The sequence below is a fragment of the Salvelinus fontinalis genome, chromosome 28 (assembly GCF_029448725.1).
Source record: "Salvelinus fontinalis isolate EN_2023a chromosome 28, ASM2944872v1, whole genome shotgun sequence".
NCBI lineage: Eukaryota > Metazoa > Chordata > Actinopteri > Salmoniformes > Salmonidae > Salvelinus > Salvelinus fontinalis.
The window spans coordinates 21,585,376-21,604,797 of record NC_074692.1 but is presented as its reverse complement, the minus strand read 5'-3'; the positions used below and the strand labels follow the sequence as shown (position 1 = coordinate 21,604,797).

General features: G+C 43.7%; 1 protein-coding gene across 4 annotated transcripts in view; it reads left to right on the top strand.

Moving 5' to 3' along the window:
- Positions 1 to 19,133, top strand: part of LOC129826380 (oxysterol-binding protein 2-like) — an 83,063-nt gene extending 63,930 nt beyond the window's left edge. For 3 of the 4 annotated variants that reach the window (XM_055887055.1, XM_055887056.1, XM_055887057.1), the window contains 12 exons: positions 1,701 to 1,899; positions 2,481 to 2,604; positions 3,635 to 3,698; positions 4,448 to 4,597; positions 4,786 to 5,031; positions 5,254 to 5,374; positions 7,771 to 7,874; positions 9,210 to 9,305; positions 9,567 to 9,751; positions 9,908 to 10,128; positions 10,622 to 10,642; positions 15,972 to 19,133. In XM_055887055.1, coding sequence (XP_055743030.1) covers positions 1,701 to 1,899; positions 2,481 to 2,604; positions 3,635 to 3,698; positions 4,448 to 4,597; positions 4,786 to 5,031; positions 5,254 to 5,374; positions 7,771 to 7,874; positions 9,210 to 9,305; positions 9,567 to 9,751; positions 9,908 to 10,128; positions 10,622 to 10,642; positions 15,972 to 16,114 — 1,674 coding nt within the window. In that variant the 3' untranslated portion in view covers positions 16,115 to 19,133. The remainder of the gene's footprint in view (positions 1 to 1,700; positions 1,900 to 2,480; positions 2,605 to 3,634; positions 3,699 to 4,447; positions 4,598 to 4,785; positions 5,032 to 5,253; positions 5,375 to 7,770; positions 7,875 to 9,209; positions 9,306 to 9,566; positions 9,752 to 9,907; positions 10,129 to 10,621; positions 10,643 to 15,971) is intronic. The other variant, XM_055887058.1, reaches the window with a different exon arrangement.
- The last annotated feature ends 289 nt before the right edge of the window (positions 19,134 to 19,422 follow it).

Here is a 19,422-nt window from a genome sequence, read left to right as displayed (position 1 = left end):
GTGGTTTCAGCTATCCTGTGGCACCGGGACCAAATAGGTTTTTAATGGCTGGATGTTGAACAGGATGCTGCACTGACTGCATAACAATGTGCTCACAGGATCAGAGCACTCCGTGGCTGTGTAGATTTCCGGACTAGGAAGTCCATGGATGGATATAGACAGGTTTGTCATGTTATACTGTTTCGGCTAGTTGTTTGACCATTCACTCTGATACCTAATTGGGGAAGCAGTGGTAGCCTGCAGGACTGATGTTTTTGCTGATGTGTGTTTCTGCCCCACAGTCTGCTTATCACAATGTGTGTTCCATTTCCTGCGGTTTCAGGTCAATGACCTCGCAACACATTCCATGGTCTGACACACGATGTAGAGGGATACGAACGCTGACGGACTCTACTTGTGTCTTTGATCTAGAGTAACCTCTCCGTTTTGCCAAGAATGCAGTCGTAACTCAGAATGCCTTTTTTGACTTAATATGCATACAGCATGAGAGAGGCATGGAACTGACGATTAACCTGTAAGTCTATGTCATAGTTTTTTTTGTTTGAATTGTTTACGTGTTCGCTATGCAGGGGAAATGATAAGACAAGCGGAACTACGTGGCTGAGAACTGTTGTAACGGGGATTATTATCGTAGCAACACACCTTTTGGAGTGAAGCCAATCACGCGCTGTGTTAGCTAAGTTTTCATGTCTTCGGGTGTAGTTCGTAAAGGTTGAAGTGTGTATGTCATGTCTTCGGGTGTAGTTCGTAAAGGTTGAAGTGTGTATGTCATGTCTTCGGGTGTAGTTCGTAAAGGTTGAAGTGTGTATGTCATGTCTTCGGGTGTAGTTCGTAAAGGTTGAAGTGTGTATGTCATGTCTTCGGGTGTAGTTCGTAAAGGTTGAAGTGTGTATGTCATGTCTTCGGGTGTAGTTCGTAAAGGTTGAAGTGTGTATGTCATGTCTTCGGGTGTAGTTCGTAAAGGTTGAAGTGTGTATGTCATGTCTTCGGGTGTAGTTCGTAAAGGTTGAAGTGTGTATGTCATGTCTTCGGGTGTAGTTCTTATAGAAGTGTGTATTTTAGGATGGTAACGTTATAATAATTAAGGATGAAGCGTGAATTCGTGCCAGGAATAATAAGTGTGAAGTTTTTGATTTCCTCCCTTCTGTAATAAGCAGCCAATGAGGTATTTTTCCTTTCTTCATGTGTTTAATCTGATACTGTTATAGCTCCGGCTAACTGTCTATGTATGTAAGTACTTTAGAGTTATACCAAGCTAATAAGTCACTCGTAACATAAGAAGGTTGTAAGAGTGTGTTTAACCCTATTTTAATTTACTTTATAGTTCTCACGGAGGTGATCATTCTGACTAAAACTACAGAATAAAGCCGCCAGTTAAAATCAAGGAACGGTTGTGCTCGTGGTTACTGGAGGGAGCTACAAGGCATGCCAATATAACTAATGGTCAAGATGTTGATAATGGTGCTAATCAACAGTGGTGTAAATATTTCCGTTAACCTTGACTAGAATGATAACACAACGATCAACTCGGTTGGAAAACTGATTTCCTTCAACCAATCAAGAAAGGCCTAGGAGCCCTTTAACATCTACAAATTCACAAGGACTAGACTAAGAAATATCCGTGTGCATATTGACATGTCTCTCGTCCTTCTTATCATGTCTGACGTCATGCGTTTGTATGTTGTGTTTTGTAATTATAGGCGTGTCGCGACTTCCTGGACCTAGCGGAGACCCACAGTAGGAGATGGCAGCGGGCGCTGCAGTATGAGAGAGAGCAGCGTATTCACCTGGAGGAGACCATAGAGCAGCTAGCCAAGCAACACAACAGTCTGGAGAGAGCCTGGAGAGAGGCCCCCACACTCTCCGTCAACACACCCAGCTCCCCCACCACCAAGAAGGGTAAGGCCCCTTAGCCAGGCCTCCTAGTCCATGGTCCTTAGGGCTTTAGACTAACAGGCCTCTGAGAATTTGTGGAAATAGGACATGCAAGCCATGTCAGATGGTTTTGAATTCGATTGTCTATGAAATTAAGGATTAGACTGGAATAGACTAGAAGATACATTTCTTATGAGTAGTGAAGTAGCATGTTACTAATAGTATTGAAATGGGCATAATCACCTCTCCATCGTGATAGCCATTCTAGTGTATCAGAGTAGCCGTGTATCACACAGAAATGGATGGATATAGAAGTATTATTTGTCCGTCAGAAGTTGTATTGAAGTTGGAGTTTTCCCTCCCATCTCGTCAGGAATTGAGTTCAGTACTTCGTTAGCCTGCAGGGACATTACCTATTAAAGCCAATTATCCATAATTAATCTCCATGGTTTGTTGATTAGCTACTGTAACCTACTGTACCTTCCCCTCCACAAATCATGTGATTACTGCCGCACCAGTATAGAGCAGGGTGTGCGTTACACACAATACCTTACTGTGTGTGTATGTTTGTGCGTGCTTGTTTGTTTGTGTATTCTCTCCCTCAGGAGGGAGTGAGAGGCCTCAGAAAGGGGAGGCGAGTGATGAAGATGAGGATACGGAATACTTTGACGCCATGGAGGACTCCCCTGCCTTTATCACCGTAACCGCCACTGAGAAAACACAGCACAGGTCAGTCAGTCAGTCTCACCCTATGGCCTGTACAGTAAAGTCCCTGCCTGGCCGCCCTCTGCTCTTCACATCCACCTAAATGGATCATGGATGTTTAGTCTGGTATTAGTTTGTCTTTAGACTGATTCAGTGTGAATAGACTGTGATAAATACAAAGATGTGATGACTTGGTTGTGCCTTGTTGATGGGTTCCGTAGTGTTTGCACCAGAGCATCTGTCAAGCCCAGAGCCATATAGTACACCTCATATTGCCTGTGTAAGACTCATTCCCTCCATCAGCGGCTCAATAAACCACCAGTGCTAAAACGTAATAACATTCTCCCCTCTGTGCTCATAATCTTTCTCTCACACTCACTCACTCACTCACTCACTCACACACATGCACATAAACAGCAGACACACACAAACACACACTTGCTTGTACGGTGGCAGTGTTGTCTGTCTGCGACTGCGAGCATCCTCGGTCTGTTTTTAATGAGTGTCTATCTGTCCTGTAATGGCTCTGGCACCATTAACAGCTCAAGATGTTGTCCTCTCTATGATAAAAGATAGCTCATGCCTCTTACTGCTCCTCTACCAGGGAATTAACCAGTCACAGAAGCCCAGCCCCTTCTCTGTTTTGGATTCATTCTTTCACCTCCAAAATATGTGGCTCAGTTTTAGAACTTTGTTGCTGCATTTGAATTAGTTGTTTTTTTGCTGTCGTGTTTCTGCGCTATTTTACTTCAACACCTTCTGTCTCGCAGGACTCTTTCCCTGTGAAGAAAATAGTGTTTCTATTTTCCAGATACATACTCTGCTCCTCTCCAGCTCAGACACATCTATCCACCACTAACAGAACAGCTCAGAGAACGATCACTGCTGAATAGAGCCATCCATCTGTGTCTGTGTGCCTGCCTTCTTCCGTCCGTTTTGGTTATTTTGTGTGTCTTCAGTGTGTGGGTGTGTTTGTGTGCAAGCGTGCGTGCACGTGTGTGTGTGTGTGTGCGTGTGTGTGTCTGTTGTTGTTAAGATGATGTTCCTCTTCCAGGTGTTCTCAGAGTAACCTGTGTGGAGCGAGTGGAGGCCATTCCAATGATTGGAACCAGGACAATGTGAGTGTGTCTCCTACAAACAGCTCTCAGTAATAATCCACCTGCCTGTCGACACACTAGGCTTTTTCACCACCTCACTGTAGTTTCACCCTCGTCACTTTTTGTGAAGCTCTTTGTGTTATGTTTAGCCTGTTTCCAGTTGCTGTTTTCTAGTATCCTGTTAAGGAAATTTGCATATCACAAACTATAACTTGGGCATGTGTTTTTATACACACACACACACACACACACACACACACACACACACACACACACACACACACACACACACACACACACACACACACACACACACACACACACACACACACACACACACACACACACACACACACACACACACACACACACACTTGCATGCTTCTACCACACAAATGAACACACTCACAGGTTCTCTTTGTGTGTGTACTCCCTGTGGCCTGTTCCCTCTGCAGTGCTGGAGATGCACAGCTGCTCTCTCTTTCTCTCTCTGTCATTTCTCTGGATCCTAATTACCAGTTAGACATCTGCTCTCCCGATTCCCTCTCTCTCTCGTTCTCCTCTCTTATTCCCTCTTTTCTCTCTGTGCCACTCTACAAATGGTGACTTACTGTCACTGACAAGCTGTCCATAGTTAAGTTAGAGGTCTCTTCACAGCTTTCTATGATGTTAACAAATCTAAAGGTAGACGTATGTCTCAGTCACTCCTTCCCATCTCTCTCTATCTTTCTCTCTCCCTCCCTCTCTCTCTCTATCACTCTCTCCCTCAGGTGTCTCCTAGCTGTAAGGATTCCGGGAAGGAGCTGCAGCCCCTCCGAAGGAGGCGGAGCCGCATCCCAGACAAGCCCAACTACTCCCTCAACCTGTGGAGCATCATGAAGAACTGCATCGGCAAGGAGCTCTCCAAGATCCCCATGCCTGTGAGTGTGTGTGGCGTGCTTGTGTGCATATAGTAGAATGAGCCTGGGTGTGAGTGTTTGAGAGGTGGAGAGAGCGGCATCCCAATAGTGGGCCATTTGGGACTTGCCTCAAATGTGCAGGTCAATGACAACTCTTGTAACCATAGAAATCTGACTGTCTCTCTGTCTTGTCTGTCCCTCCCCTGCAGGTGAACTTCAACGAGCCTCTGTCCATGCTGCAGCGGCTGACAGAGGACCTGGAGTACCATGAGCTGCTGGACAAGGCGGCGCGCTGCGAGAGCTCCCTGGAGCAGCTGTGTCTGGTGGCAGCCTTCTCTGTGTCCTCCTACTCCACCACCGTCCACCGCACGGCCAAGCCCTTCAACCCCCTGCTGGGGGAGACCTACGAGCTGGACCGGCTGGACGACTTGGGCTACCGCTCGCTGTGTGAGCAGGTACACACACAGAGATACAGTACAATATGACGCTGAGACAAACGCATACAAAAACACCAAAAAATACTCCATGTATTTGCAGACGACACTGCCATTTTGTACCCCTGCTGTAGATATAAGCCATTATACACAACAGTTCCAATCATTGACATACTAGAAGCCAGAGCAGTGATCTTCCTTTGAATGTGTAAATAACCTTTTCCCCTCACCCCCACTCTGTAGGTGAGCCATCACCCCCCAGCAGCAGCTCACCATGTGATTTCTCAGCGAGGCTGGACCCTCTGGCAGCAAATCACCATATCCAGCAAGTTCCGTGGCAAATACCTCTCCATAATGCCTCTGGGTACGTTTGCTGAATACATATTCACCATGTACTGATCGCTGTCACCACAATATGAAAATAAATGTCTCATGATGGTGTATGTATGTATATACAGTTGAAGTCAGAAGTTTACTGACACTTAGGTTGGAGTCATTAAAACTTGTTTTTCAACCACTCCATACATTTCTTGTTAACAAACTATAGTTTTGGCAAGTCGGTTAGGACATCTACTTTGTGCACAAGTAATTTTTCCAACCATTGTTTACAGACAGATAATTTTACTTATAATTCACTGTATCACAATTCCAGTGGGTCAGAAGTTTACATACAAGAAGTTGAATGTGCCTTTAAACAGCTTGGAAAATTCCAGAAAATTATGTCATGGCTTTAGAAGCTTTTAATAGACTAATTGACATCATTTGAGTCAATTGGAGGTGTACAAGTGGATGTATTTCCAGGCCTACCTTCAAACTCAGTGGCTCTTTGCTTGACATCATGGGAAAATCAAAAGAAATCAGCCAAGACCTCAGAAAAAAAATTGTAGACCTTCACAAGTCTGGTTCATCCTTGGAAACAATTTCCAAACGCCTGAAGGTACCACGTTCATCTGTACAAACAATAGTACGCAAGTATAAACACCATGGGACCACGCAACCGTCATACTGCTCAGGAAGGAGACGCGTTCTGTCTCTTAGAGATGAATGTACTTTGGTGCGAAAAGTGCAAATCAATCCCAGAACAACAGCAAAGGACCTTGTGAAGATGCTGGAGAAAACAGGTACAAAAGTATCTATATCCACAGTAAAACGACTCCTATATCGACATAACCTAAAAGGCCGCTCAGCAAGGAAGAAGTCACTGCTCCAAACTGCCATAAAATAGCCAGACTATGGTTTGCAACTGCACATGGGGACAAAGATCGTACTTTTTAGAGAAATGTCCTCTGGTCTGATGAAACAAACATTGAACTGTTTGGCCATAATGACCATTGTTATGTTTGTAGAAAAAAGGAGGAGGCTTGCAAGCTGAAGAACACCATCCCAACCGTGAAGCATGGGGGTGGCAGCATCATGTTGTGGGGGTGCTTTGCTACAGGAGGGACTGGTGCACTTCACAAAATAGATGGCATCATGAGGAATTGAAAATGATGTGGATATATTGAAGCAAGATCTCAAGACATCAGTCAGGAAGTTAAAGCTTGGTCGCAAATGGGTCTTCCAAATGGACAATGACCCCAAGCATACTTCCAAAGTTGTGGCAAAAAAGCTTAAGGACAGCAAAGTCAAGGTATTGGAGTGGCCATCACAAAGCCCTGACCTCAATTCTATAGAGAATTTGTGGGCAGAACTGAAAAAACGTGTGCGAGCAAGGAGGCCTACAAACCTTACTCAGTTACACCAGCTCTGTCAGGAGGAATGGGCTAAAATTCACCCAACTTATTGTGGGAAGCTTGTGGAAGGCTACCTGAAATGTTTGACCCAGGTTAAACAATTTAAAGGCAATGTTACCAAATACTAATTGAGTGGATGTATAGGGGGGATGTGTTCTACTGAGATGGGCTAGGGTCTCTAAGACCCTGATAAATTAGAGATGAACAGATCCCACAGATGTGATTGATAGATTTCCCATAACATGAAGCCATGAGATTCATTTGAACTATAAAGATACAATATTGAATGTTTGTGAGCCTAGTGAGATGTAAGTAAGTAATATGTGACAACAGAGTATAAGGCCTCGATTCAATCAGATCAAGCGTTAACTGACGATAGCCCACACTTTCATAGTGGATGTTCTGGCATTGTTGAAAGAGCTGTCAAATCGGTGAGCAGCTGCTCTTGCGATAGTTGTCACGAAGCCACACCCGCCGCCCCACTTGCGTTAGAAATAATAGGCTATATAGAAATAATTATTCTCAAATGTAAAAATCATGAAACTAAATCATGAGGGTTTCTATCATCCTAATGGAGGTGTAAATTACATCTCACATTCCACTGGTCTGATTTGTTAACAAGACTGCAAGGGGTTTCTGATAATACGACTCCTTGCAACCAATGGCAACCGCTATGCAGATGTTGGCCAAAGCGGATCTGATTGATTAAAGCACTAAGTGTGTGAGTGCAATGAGAGTCCCAGCCTCTTCCTCTCAGCTACTCCCCTGCATTACCAGGCCAAGTCCCTGCAGGTAGGACTGACCTTGTTTACAAAGGACCAAAAATAAGAACCACAGAATATCAACCACAACCAATGTTGCCTTGTTACACTGTAATGCATTGGTACTAACACTAAGAGAGAACGCAAAGATATCGATTTCATTTTTGTTGTCACTCTTTCTGTGACTGCATTTCATCCCCACCACTCAATCTGTCAATTATATCTCAATGTTCCCTCCTTTTTTCTCCCTTCCCCCTCTTCTGCAGGTGCCATTCACCTGCAGTTCCACTCCAGTGAGAACCACTATGTGTGGAGGAAGGTAATCTCCACCGTGCACAACATCATCGTGGGCAAGCTGTGGATTGACCAGGTGTGTCTACTAACTACTTCATGGGGTCTACTTAGTCCCTCAGTGTGTTAGAGGTGTCTGTCTCTTTATCTCTGTAATGTAATCCAGGCCACTGGAATGAGTGTTGTGTGGAGGCAGAGTTCAATCAGAACAGAACAGCATAGCACATGAATAAGCCTGCCTGTGGTCTCTAGGGGTTTCTTCCCCTTTCATCTCGAGTAACGCCCTCCCCTCTCTCTGAGATGACCCAATTACAGTCTGTAACTGTCTGTCTGTCTGTAGAACTACTCTGTACTCTATACCAGAGTTTCCCAAACTCTGTCCTGGTGCCCCCCTGGATGCACGTTTTGGTGTTTGCCGTAGCACCACACCGCTGATTCAAATCATCCAGGCTTGATGATGAGTTGGTTATTTGAATCGGCTGTGTAGTGCTAGTGCCAAAAACCATACCAGTCCCTCACTGGAGGAAGAGGAGGGAGACGGGGGCCAGGGAATAAACTCTATCATATGGTAGAATATGGCACACTCACAAACAGCTTCTCATTATCAGTCCCTATAGCACAACTTAGTGTCAATTATATAGAGCTTCATGCTAGAATCCAATGATATAACTGAGGCTGACTGAATGTACAGACCATAGAATCAGGAATTAGAACACTAGAATGGACATGAACCTTTTCGATGGAATAAAGGTCAGCCATTTTGGTCAGGGAGATGGGCAACCATGGTTTCCCAGTGCTGTGATAAGATATTGTGTAAAAGAATGAATTTGAAGAATGTATCTTCACTGTGTTTGTTAGCTTCCATTCAAACAACCCAATAAATCCACAGCCATACACTGGCTGAACTCCGTTGGTGATAGGACTTAGACAAGTACTGACATTGTATCATACAATAGCACATTTGAAACATGTGTATAAAACCTGTGTAAATTTGATTTATAATTCTATATTATTTTAGATTGACAATAATTCTATAACACAATTTCTGAGATATCACATGCCTTTTATTTTCCTGCATTAGTAAAGTCAGGATTATGCCTCTACTGCCATTCCTTCCAATTAGACTGGTTTGGATTTCTCCTTGACCAATATGGCTGTAATTTAATAAGATCTCTATGGTACAGACACTGTTCTGATGCAGCTGTGGAATGTTGAGATGTTAGTGGTTCTTTCTGTTCTTCTGAACTCTGATGATGACTCATCAGTTGTTTATGTATGCAATATACATGATTGCTATTGATGCTTACCAGCAATTCTCTCTACTATCCATTCCTCCCCTTTCATTCTGTCTGCCATCCCATTCTGCCCTCGCTTCTCCCTCTCTTTCTCTATCCCTCCCACTGTCAATGGGTAGTCAGGGGACATTGAGATAGTCAACCACAGGACCAAGGAGACGTGCCAGCTCAAGTTCTCCCCCTACAGCTATTTCTCCAGGGATGTCCCACGCAAGGTACATGTTACCACCATCACCCTCTAATTAGCCCTGGCTGAAACCTGACTGTGGCATGATGAGCTCGTAGGCTCGGCTGTCACATTGTTGTGTGCTGCCCCCTGCTGGGTAGTACAAGCAAATGTATAATTTTTGAATGGACTATTCTTTCATAATAGTTGTTTATGATAAACTATAGAGGTTTATTGTATTATTTTCTACATAAGGGTTGATACATTTCCTCACCCCCCTCTCCTCTATCTGTGTGTGTGTGTTGTCCAGGTGACAGGGGTGGTGTCAGACAGTGGAGGGCAGGCCCACTACATCCTGTCTGGCACGTGGGACGATAAGATCGAGAGCTCCAAGATCGTCCAGAGCAGCAAAGGGGGCAGCGGCTCCGAGGGCAAGCAGAAGACTGTCTACCAGACCCTGTCCCCCAAACTACTGTGGAAGAAATACCCTCTCCCGTAAGCACTGCCCAGCACAACAGTTTATACAGTAACACAGATCACGCACTAAGCCTATGATGCACCTTACACAAAAACACTGACTTGTAAAGAATACTACATTACAGAGCAACTCCCCCCCTCCCTATTCCTGTTCTCTCTCTCTCCCTCCGTCAGGGATAACGCTGAGAACATGTACTTCTTCTCCTCGCTGGCGCTGACGTTGAATGAGCCGGAGGATGGGGTGGGGCTGACGGACAGCCGGCTGAGACCGGACCAGAGGCTGATGGAGGCAGGGAGATGGGATGAGGCCAACTCTGAGAAACAGAGATTAGAGGAGAAACAGAGAGCTGTGAGGAGGAGGAGAGAGGCAGAGGCCACAGACGCACTGGACAACGGTAAGACACACAGAGAAAGTGGGCAAGGTGGAGAGAAAGGTAAAGGTAAAGTTGATAAAGAAAAAGACTGATAGAAAGGGGCTGGGTGGAGAAGTGGGGAGAGAGGACACTTCAGACATTCCAGAAGTAGGGCTGGATTGATTGAGGGATTTCTATAAAGGTATTTTTTCAGTCACATAACTTTGAATCATTTCTCCAGGTCCCATGACCTTTATGTAAATGATTATGAGAATAACAGTATTACCTGAAGTGAGCCTCACGGCAAATGGAGGGGTAATGACAGATCAAGTAGAGGAAAAGAACAGATTCGGATTGAAGTGAAGAGCTACTGGAGGCTACTAGGGGGAGATTGTAGAGAGAGGACACAACAGACACTTCTAATCCTGGTAACATTGTTAAAGTCCAACACTCTGTGTATCACTGTGCCCTATTGTAGGCTGTATTTGATGTACCCATGACACGTCTCTCTTTTCCTCCCTCTGTTGGTGGTCAGAGTGTGATTATGATGACTCTGGTGAGTGGGGGTGGCCTTGCGTCCCCCTGTTGTGCATCACCCTCCCCCACCCCCATATTTTTTGTGTTGACCCTCTCCTTTGTGGTGGAAAAAGTACCCAATTTTCATACTTGAGTAAAAGTAAAGATACACTATATATACAAAGTATGTGGAGACCCCTTCAAATTTGTGGATTTGGCTATTTCAGCCACACCGTTGTTGACAGGTGTATAAAATAGAGCACACAGCCATGCTATCTCCATAGACAAACACTGACAGTAGAAGGACCTTACTGGAGAGCTCAGTGACTTTCAACGTGGCACCGTCATAGGATGCCACTTTTCCAACAAGTCAATTCGTAAAATTTCTACCCTGCTAGAGCTGCCCCGGTCAACTGTAAGTGCTGTTATTGTGATGTGAAAAAGTCTAGGAGCAACAACGACTCAGCCGCGAAGTTGTAGGCCACACAAGCTCATGGAACGGGACTGGCGAGTGCTAAAGTGTGTAGCGCGTAAAAATCGTCTGTCCTCGGTTGCAACACTCACCACTCTAGCGTCAGCTGGAGGGGTGTAAAGCGCCGCCATTGGACTCTGGAGCAGTGGAAATGCGTTCTCTGGAGTGATGAATCACGCTTCACCATCTGGCAGTCCAACGGACAAAACTGGATTTGGCGGATACCAGGAGAACGCTACCTGCCCCAATGCATAGTGCCAACTGTAAGGTTTGGTGGAGGAGGAATAATGGTCTGTGTCTGTTTTTCATGGTTCGGGCTAGGCCCCTTAGTTCCAGTGAAGGGAAATCTTAATGTTACAGCATACAATGACATACTTTAACATACAATGGCATACATGACAGTGCCCCCATGCACAAAGCGAGGTCATATAGAAATGGTTTGATGAGATCGGTGTGGAAGAACTTGACTGGCCTGCACAGAGCCCTTACCTTAACCGCATTGAACACCTCTGGGATGAATTCGAACGCCGACTGCGAGCCAGGCCTAATCGCCGAACATCAGTGCCCGACCTCACTAATGCTCTTGGGGCTGAATGGAAGCAAGTCTCTGCCGCAATGTTCCAACATCTAGTGGAAAGCCTTCCCAGAAGAGTGGAGGCTGTTATAGCAGAAAAGGGGGGACCAACTCTATATTAATGATTTTGGAATGAGATGTTCATCGAGCAAGTGTCCACATACTTTTTGTAGTGTACCTTAATAGAAAATGACTCAAGTAAAAGTGAATGTCACCCAGTAATATACTACTTGAGTAAAAGTCTAATAGTATCTGGTTTAAAATGTACTTAAGTTTAGCGGTGGAAAAAGTACTCCATTTTCATAAATGAGTAAAAGTAAAAGCTAGACATCAAATTCCTTATTTTCCGCAAACTAGATGGCACGATTGTCTCTTTAAAAAATTTTTTTTTTTTTAAAGAGAGCCAGGGGCACAGTCCAACTCTCAGACATAATTTACAAACACAGTATTTGTGTTTAGTCCACCAGGTCAGAGGCAGTAGGGATGACAAGGCATTATATTGATGGTGTGTGAATTGGACCATATTGCTGTCCTGCCTGAGCATTCTAAATGTAATAAGTACTTTTGGGTGTCAGGGAAAATGTATGGGAGTAAGAAGTACATATTTTCTTTAGGAATGTAGTGGAGTTAAAGTTGTCAAATATAAATAGTAAAGTACAGATCCCCCAAAAAACGACTTAAGTAGTACTTCAAAGTATTTTTTACTTAGTTACTTTATGCCACTGCTTTGTGGTTATGACAGCGTTCCAGGTTTTTTTTTTTGCAGTCACGCTGCACATCTCAGATTAAATCAAATCAAATGTATTTATAAAGCCCTTTTTACATCAGCAGATGTCAGGAAGTGCTTATACAGAAACCCAGCCTAAAACCCCAAACAGCAAGCAATGCAGATGTAGAAGCACATTTGCTAGGAAAACTCTCTAGAAAGGCAGGAACCTAGGAAGAAACCTACAGAGGAACCAGGCTCTGAGGGGTGGCCAGTCCTCTTCTGGCTGTGCGTAGGGGAGATTATAAGAGTACATTGCCATTAAGACCAGGTTATTGTTCAAGATGTTCAAACGTTCATAGATGACCAGCAGGGTCAAATAATAATCACAGTGGTTGTAGAGGGTGCACCAGGTCAGTATCTAAGGAGTAAATGTCAGTTGGCTTTTCATAGCCAAGCATTCAGAGGTCGAGACAGCAGGAGTGGTAGGCAGAACAATTTAAACTGAAGCAGCAGCAGAACCAGGTGGACTGGGGACAGCCAGGAGTCATCAGGCCAGGTATTCCTGAGGCATGGTCCAAGGGCTTTGGTCCTCCAGGGGGGAGAGAGAGAGAATTAGGGGGAGCATACTTAAATTCACACAGGACACCAGATAAGACAGGAGAATTACACCAGACATAACAGACTGACCCTAGCCCCCCGGCACATAGACTATTGCAGCAAAGATACTGGAGGCTGAGACAGTTGAGGTTGGGGGACACTGTGGCCCCATCTAACGATACCCCCGGACAGGGCCGACCAGCGAGGATATAACCCCACCCACTTTGCCAAAGCACAGCCCCCACACCACTAGAGGGATATCAACAGACCACCAACTCACTACCCTGAGACAAGGCTGAGTATAGCCCAGGAAGATCTCCTCTACCAAACAAGCCCGAGGGGGGTGCAAAACCAGACAGGAAGATCATGTCTGTGACTCAACCCACTCAACTGACGCACTCCTCATAGGGACGGCAACAAAGAGCACTAGTAAGCCAGTGACTCAGCCCCCGTAGTAGGGTCAGAGGCAGAGAATCACAGTGGCGAGAGGGGAGGTGTCCAGGCAGAGACAGCAAGGGCAGTTCGTCGCTCCAGTGCCTTGGCATTCACCTTCATACCCCTGGGCCAGACTTCACTCAATCATAGGACCTACTGAAGAGATTAGTCTTCAATAAAGACTTAAAGGTTGAGAACGAGTTTGCGTCTCTCACATGGGTAGGCAGACCATTCCATAAAAATGTAGCTCTATAGGAGAAAGCCCTGCTACCAGCTGTTTGCTTAGACATTCTAGGGACAATAAGGAGGCCTGCGTCTTGTGACCGTAGCGTACGTGTAGGTACAGTTGAAGTCAGAAGTTTACATACACTTAGTTTGAATCATTTAAACTCATTTTTCAACCACTCCACAAATTTCTTGTTAACAAACTATAAATTTGGCAAGTCGGTTAGGACATATACTTTGTGCATGACACAAGTAATTTTTCCAACAATTGTTTACAGACAGATTAGTTCACTTATAATTCACTATCACAATTCCAGTGGGTCAGAAGTTTACAGACAAGAAGTTGACTGTGCCTTTAAACAGCGTGGAAAAATCCAGAAAATTATGTCATGGCTTTAGAAGCTTCTTAGAGACTAATTGACATCATTTGAGTCAATTGGAGGTGTACCTGTGGATGTATTTCCAGGCCTACCTTCAAACTCAGTGCCTCTTTGCTTGACATCATGGGAAAATCAAAAGAAATCAGCCAAGACCCCAGAAAAAATTGTATATCTCCACAAGTCTGATTCATCCTTGGGAGCAATTTCCAAATGCCTGAACGTCCACATTCATCTGTACAAACAATAGTGCGCAGGTATAAACACCATGGGTTTACGCAGCCGCCATACCGCTCAGGAAGGAGACGCATTCTGGAGATTAACTTACTTTGGTGTGAAAAGTGCAAATCAATCCCAGAACAGCAGCAAAGGACCTTGTGAAGATGCTGAAGGAAACGGGTACAAAGTATCTGTATCCACAGTAAAACGACTCCTATATCAACATAACCTGAAATGCCGCTCAGCAAGGAAGAAGCCACTGCTCCAAACCGCCATAAAATAGCCAGACTACGGTTTGCAACTGCACATAGGGACAAAGATCATACTTTTTAGAGAAATGTCCTCTGGTCTGATGAAACAAAAATAGAACTGTTTGGCCATAATGACCATCGTTATGCTTGGAGGAAAAAGGGGGAGGCTTGCAAGCCGAAGAACACCATCCCAACCATTAACCCCGGGGGTGGCAGTATCATGTTGTGGGGGTGCTTTGCTGCAGGAGGGACTGGTGCACTTCACAAAATAGATGGCATCAGGAGGAATTGAAAATGATGTGGATATATTGAAGCAACATCTCAAGACATCAGTCAGGAAGTTAAAGCTTGGTCGCAAATGGGTCTTCCAAATGGACAATGACCCCAAGCATACTTCCAAAGTTGTGGCAAAATGGCTTAAGGACAACAAAGTCAAGGTATTGGAGTGGCCATCACAAAGACCTGACCTCAATCCTATAGAAGATTTGTGGGCAAAAGTGAAAATGCGTGTGTGATTAAGGAGGCCTACAAACCTGACTCAGTTACACCAGCTCTGTCAGGAGAAATGGACCAAAATTCACCCAATTTATTGTGGGAAGCTTGTGGAAGGCTACCTGAAACGTTTGACCCAAGTTAAACAATATAAAGGCAATGCTACCAAATACTAATTGAGTGTATGTAAACTTCTGACCCACTGGGAATGTGATGAAAGAAATAAAAGCTGAAATAAATAGTTCTCTCTACTATTATTCTGACATTTCACATTCTTAAAATAAAGTGGTGATCCTAACTGACTTAAGACAGGGAGTTTTTACTAGGATTAAATGTCAGGAGTTGTGAATAACTGAGTTTAAATGTATTTGGCTAAAGTGTATGTAAACTTCCGACTTCAACTGTATGTACGGCAGGACCAAATCGGAGAGATAGGAAGGAGCAAGTCCATGTAATGCTTTGTAGGTTAGCAGTAAAAACCTGGAAATCAGCCCTTGCCTTAACAGGAAGCCAGTGTAGCGAGGTTAGCACTGGAGTAATATGATCAAATGTTGGGGTTCTAGTCAAGATTCTAGCAGCCGTTTTTAGCACTAACTGAAGTTTATTTAGTGCTTTATCCGGGTAGCTGGAGAGTAGAGCATTGCAGTAGTCTAATCTAGAAGTGACGAAAGCATGGATTAGCACTTCTGCATCATTTTTGCATAAAAAGCTTCAGAATTTTGCAAAGTTACGAAGATGGAAAAAAGCTGATTATCATGACTGCAATAAAGATGACCTGGAAGGCGTCCTTTGTATGGGGTCTGCATGCTTCTCCCTTGTATCCACTGGTCCAGACTATGACCCGGTCCTGCTGCCATATGCCCCTTTCATTCAGACTTGACTTGGCCCTACTATGCCTGTACTGTTTCAGAGCCAGAGAAACAGACATAGAGGTGTCTAATGTGTGGGAGTGACAGTAAACCATACAGAATAACTCCCTGAGCCCTTCATTTGAGTGACGCTTGTGTCTCTTCCCCAGGTCGAGAGTATGAGGGCTTCCAGCCACAGTGGTTCCACAAGAGGAAGAACGCCATCACTGGGGAGACAACCTTTGTGTACAAGGGTGGATACTGGGAGGCTAAGGACAGTCAGGACTGGAGTACGTGCTCTGAAATCTTCTAAGCCTAGACCAGACCCATCCTACCCCATCACTGGACTCACCCAGGCCCAGGAGACTGCTCCACCACTGGCCCTGGAGGAATGGGGGTCTGGGTCTGGATGTGGACCTCTGTGTGCATGAGAATGTGAATGTCTCACACACTCACAACACAGTGTACCTCCCCATGTACACACAGAGGTCATATTTTTTACAGGGTCAAGGGAGAGAAGGGGCCTTTTCTAGATCCTTCCTGACCTAACACTGAGCTGTGTGGGGGTGTGTGAGAGAGATGGGAGATTGAATACCATAGAAAAGGGGCCCCATAAAGATTTTCAAAAGAATCAGGTGCTCCACACACACTACCCACAATGCACCTTTCCTCTGCTCAGCACATCTGTTTCTAGGGGTTTAAGTGATTGAACAGCAACCCATCTAAATCAGTTCTCTCCTCCACTTGTATACTGGGATGAGATGAAGTCCATCCTGTCTAACGGATGGACGGACAGACTGAGAGACTGAGAGACAAAAAGAATGCTTCAGAAGTTTATAGAAAGACAGTGTATGTATGTAGTATATATATATATAATACAGTACCAGTCTAAAGTTTCGACACACCTACTCATTCACACCTACTCATTTCTTTATTTTTACTATTTTCTACATTATAAAATAATAGTGAAGACATCAAAACTATGAAATAACACATATGGAATCATGTAGTAACAAAAAAAGTGTTAAATAAATCAAAATATATTTTATATTTAAGATTCTTCAACACTTTGCCCTTCACCCTTTGCCTTGATGACAGCTTTGTACACTCTTGGCATTCTCTCAAGCAGCTTCACCTGGAATGCTTTACCAACAGTCTTGAAGGAGTTCCCACATGCTGAGCACTTGTTGGCTGCTTTTCCTTCACTCTGCGGTCCAACTCATCTCAAACCATCTCAATTGGGTTGAGGTCGGGTGATTGTGGATGCCAGGTCATCTGATGCAGCACTCCATCACTCTCCTTGGTCAAATAGCCCTTACACAGCCTGGAGGTATGTTTTGGGTCATTGTCCTTTTGAAAAACAAATGATAGTCCCACTAAGCGCAAACCAGATGGGATGGCGTATCGCTGCAGAATGCTGTGGTAGCCGTGCTGGTTAAGTGTGCCTTGAATTCTAAATAAATGACAGTGTCACCAGCAAATCACCCCCACGCCATCACACCTCCTCATCCATGCTTTACAGTGGGAACCACACATGCGGAGATCATCCGTTCACCTACTCTGCGTCTCACAAAGACACGGGTTGGAACCAAAAATTGCAAATTTGTGCTCATCAGACCAATGGACTCATCAGATCAAATGTCCATTGCTCGTGTTTCTTGGTCCAAGCAAGTCTCTTCTTCTTATAAGTATCCTTTAGTAGTGGTTTCTTTACAGCAATTCGACCACGAAGGCCTGATTCACTCAGTCTCCTCTGAACAGTTGATATTGAGATGTGTCTGTTATTTGAACTCTGAAGTATTTATTTGGGCTGCAATCTGTTAACTCAAATTAACTTAACCTCTGCAGCAGAGGTAACTCTGGGTCTTCCTTTCCTGTGGCGGTCCTCATGAGAGCCAGTTTCATCATAGCGCTTGAGGGTTTTTGTGACTGCACTTAAAGAAACTTTCAAAGTTCTTGAAATTTTCCGGATTGATTGGCCTTCATGTCTTAAAGTAATGATGGACTGTCGTTTCTCTTTTCTTATTTGATCTTGCCATAATATGAACTTGGTATTTTACCAAATAGGGCTATCTTCTGTATACCACCCCTGCCTTGTCACAACACAACTGGTTGGCTCAAACGCATTAAGAATTAAAGAAATTTCATAAATTTACTTTTAACAAGGCACACCTGTTAATTGAAATGCATTCCAGGTGACTACCTGCTGGTTGAGAGAAAAGCTGGTTGAGAGAATTCCAAGAGTGTGCAAAGCTGTCATCAAGGCAGCTACTTTGAAGAATCTCAAATATATATAATATATTTGGATTTGTTTAACACTTTTTTGGTTATTGCATGATTCCATATGTGTTATTTCATAGTTTTGATGTCTTCACTATTATTCTACAATGTAGAAAATAGTAAAAATAAAGAAAAACCCTTGAATGAGTAGGTGTGTCCAAACTTTTTACTGGTAGTGTGTGTGTGTATGTATATGTATATGTGTGTGTGTGTGTGTGTGTGTGTGTGTGTGTGTGTGTGTGTGTGTATGTATGTATGTATGTATGTATGTATGTATGTATGTATGTATGTATGTATGTATGTATGTATGTATGTATGTATGTATGTATGTATATATATATATATATATATATATATATATATATATATATATATATATATATATATATATATATATATATATATATATATATATATATATATATATATATAACGATACCCATTTTAGCCATATATATATTTATTTTTAGGAACTCAGTCAGGGTCTCAATTTACTAATGAGAGAAATAATAGAATACACCAGGTGCAATTTCAAAATGTGGTTGTGCATCAGCAGTTTTTAACTTCTTATGTCAGTCACTGACAATCACTCAATTAGCCATGTCAGCTAACAATTTTAGATTGTTAGCTAGTCTAGCCAGCTATCTAGTAATCATGGTCGTAATCATGGTCGAATACTGACCGGGCACACAAGGCATTTGCCCAGGGGCCCTGACTTCCAGGTGGCCCCCATTTGATTTTGTTAGTCATTCTCGCTCAGATATCATATTAACATGGCATTCAAACTGAAAAGATTTCTCTCCACCCTATGGCAAAATGGGTAGAATTGCTGGAAATGTGTTGTTAAACTGCAACATTTTCTCTCTGCCCCATGGAACAATGTGTAGAATTGCAGGAAATTAACTTTAAAATTAACATTTGTCTCTACACCGTTAAGTGGGGGATAGGGCTGGGCGATATATCAAATTAATTAGATACATTCGAATGTATGTTTTTGCGCAATATTCCAAATGCCTGTTATCACAAGAATATTTTTTGATTTTATGAGCGTTTATGTCGGCTTGTTCTCATGTCTTTCTGGTCTCGTCTCCTTCACTCCTGTGCTGTGTGCCTTCCCATTTACACCAGAGATCTGGATATAATGACGAAATGCTCATGTCTCAGCCCTGACAATGGGAGTCATTTTCGCGAAGGCAGGCGACAAGCTTAGGTCCAAAATAAGACCATAGAACCGCAATGTTTTTTGGAGGACCGATTTTGGCGAAAGCGAAAACTCTCCCTTCGCCTCTTCCTCTCTGTTTACACACACACACACACGCATACCAAGCCCCTCCCCCTGAC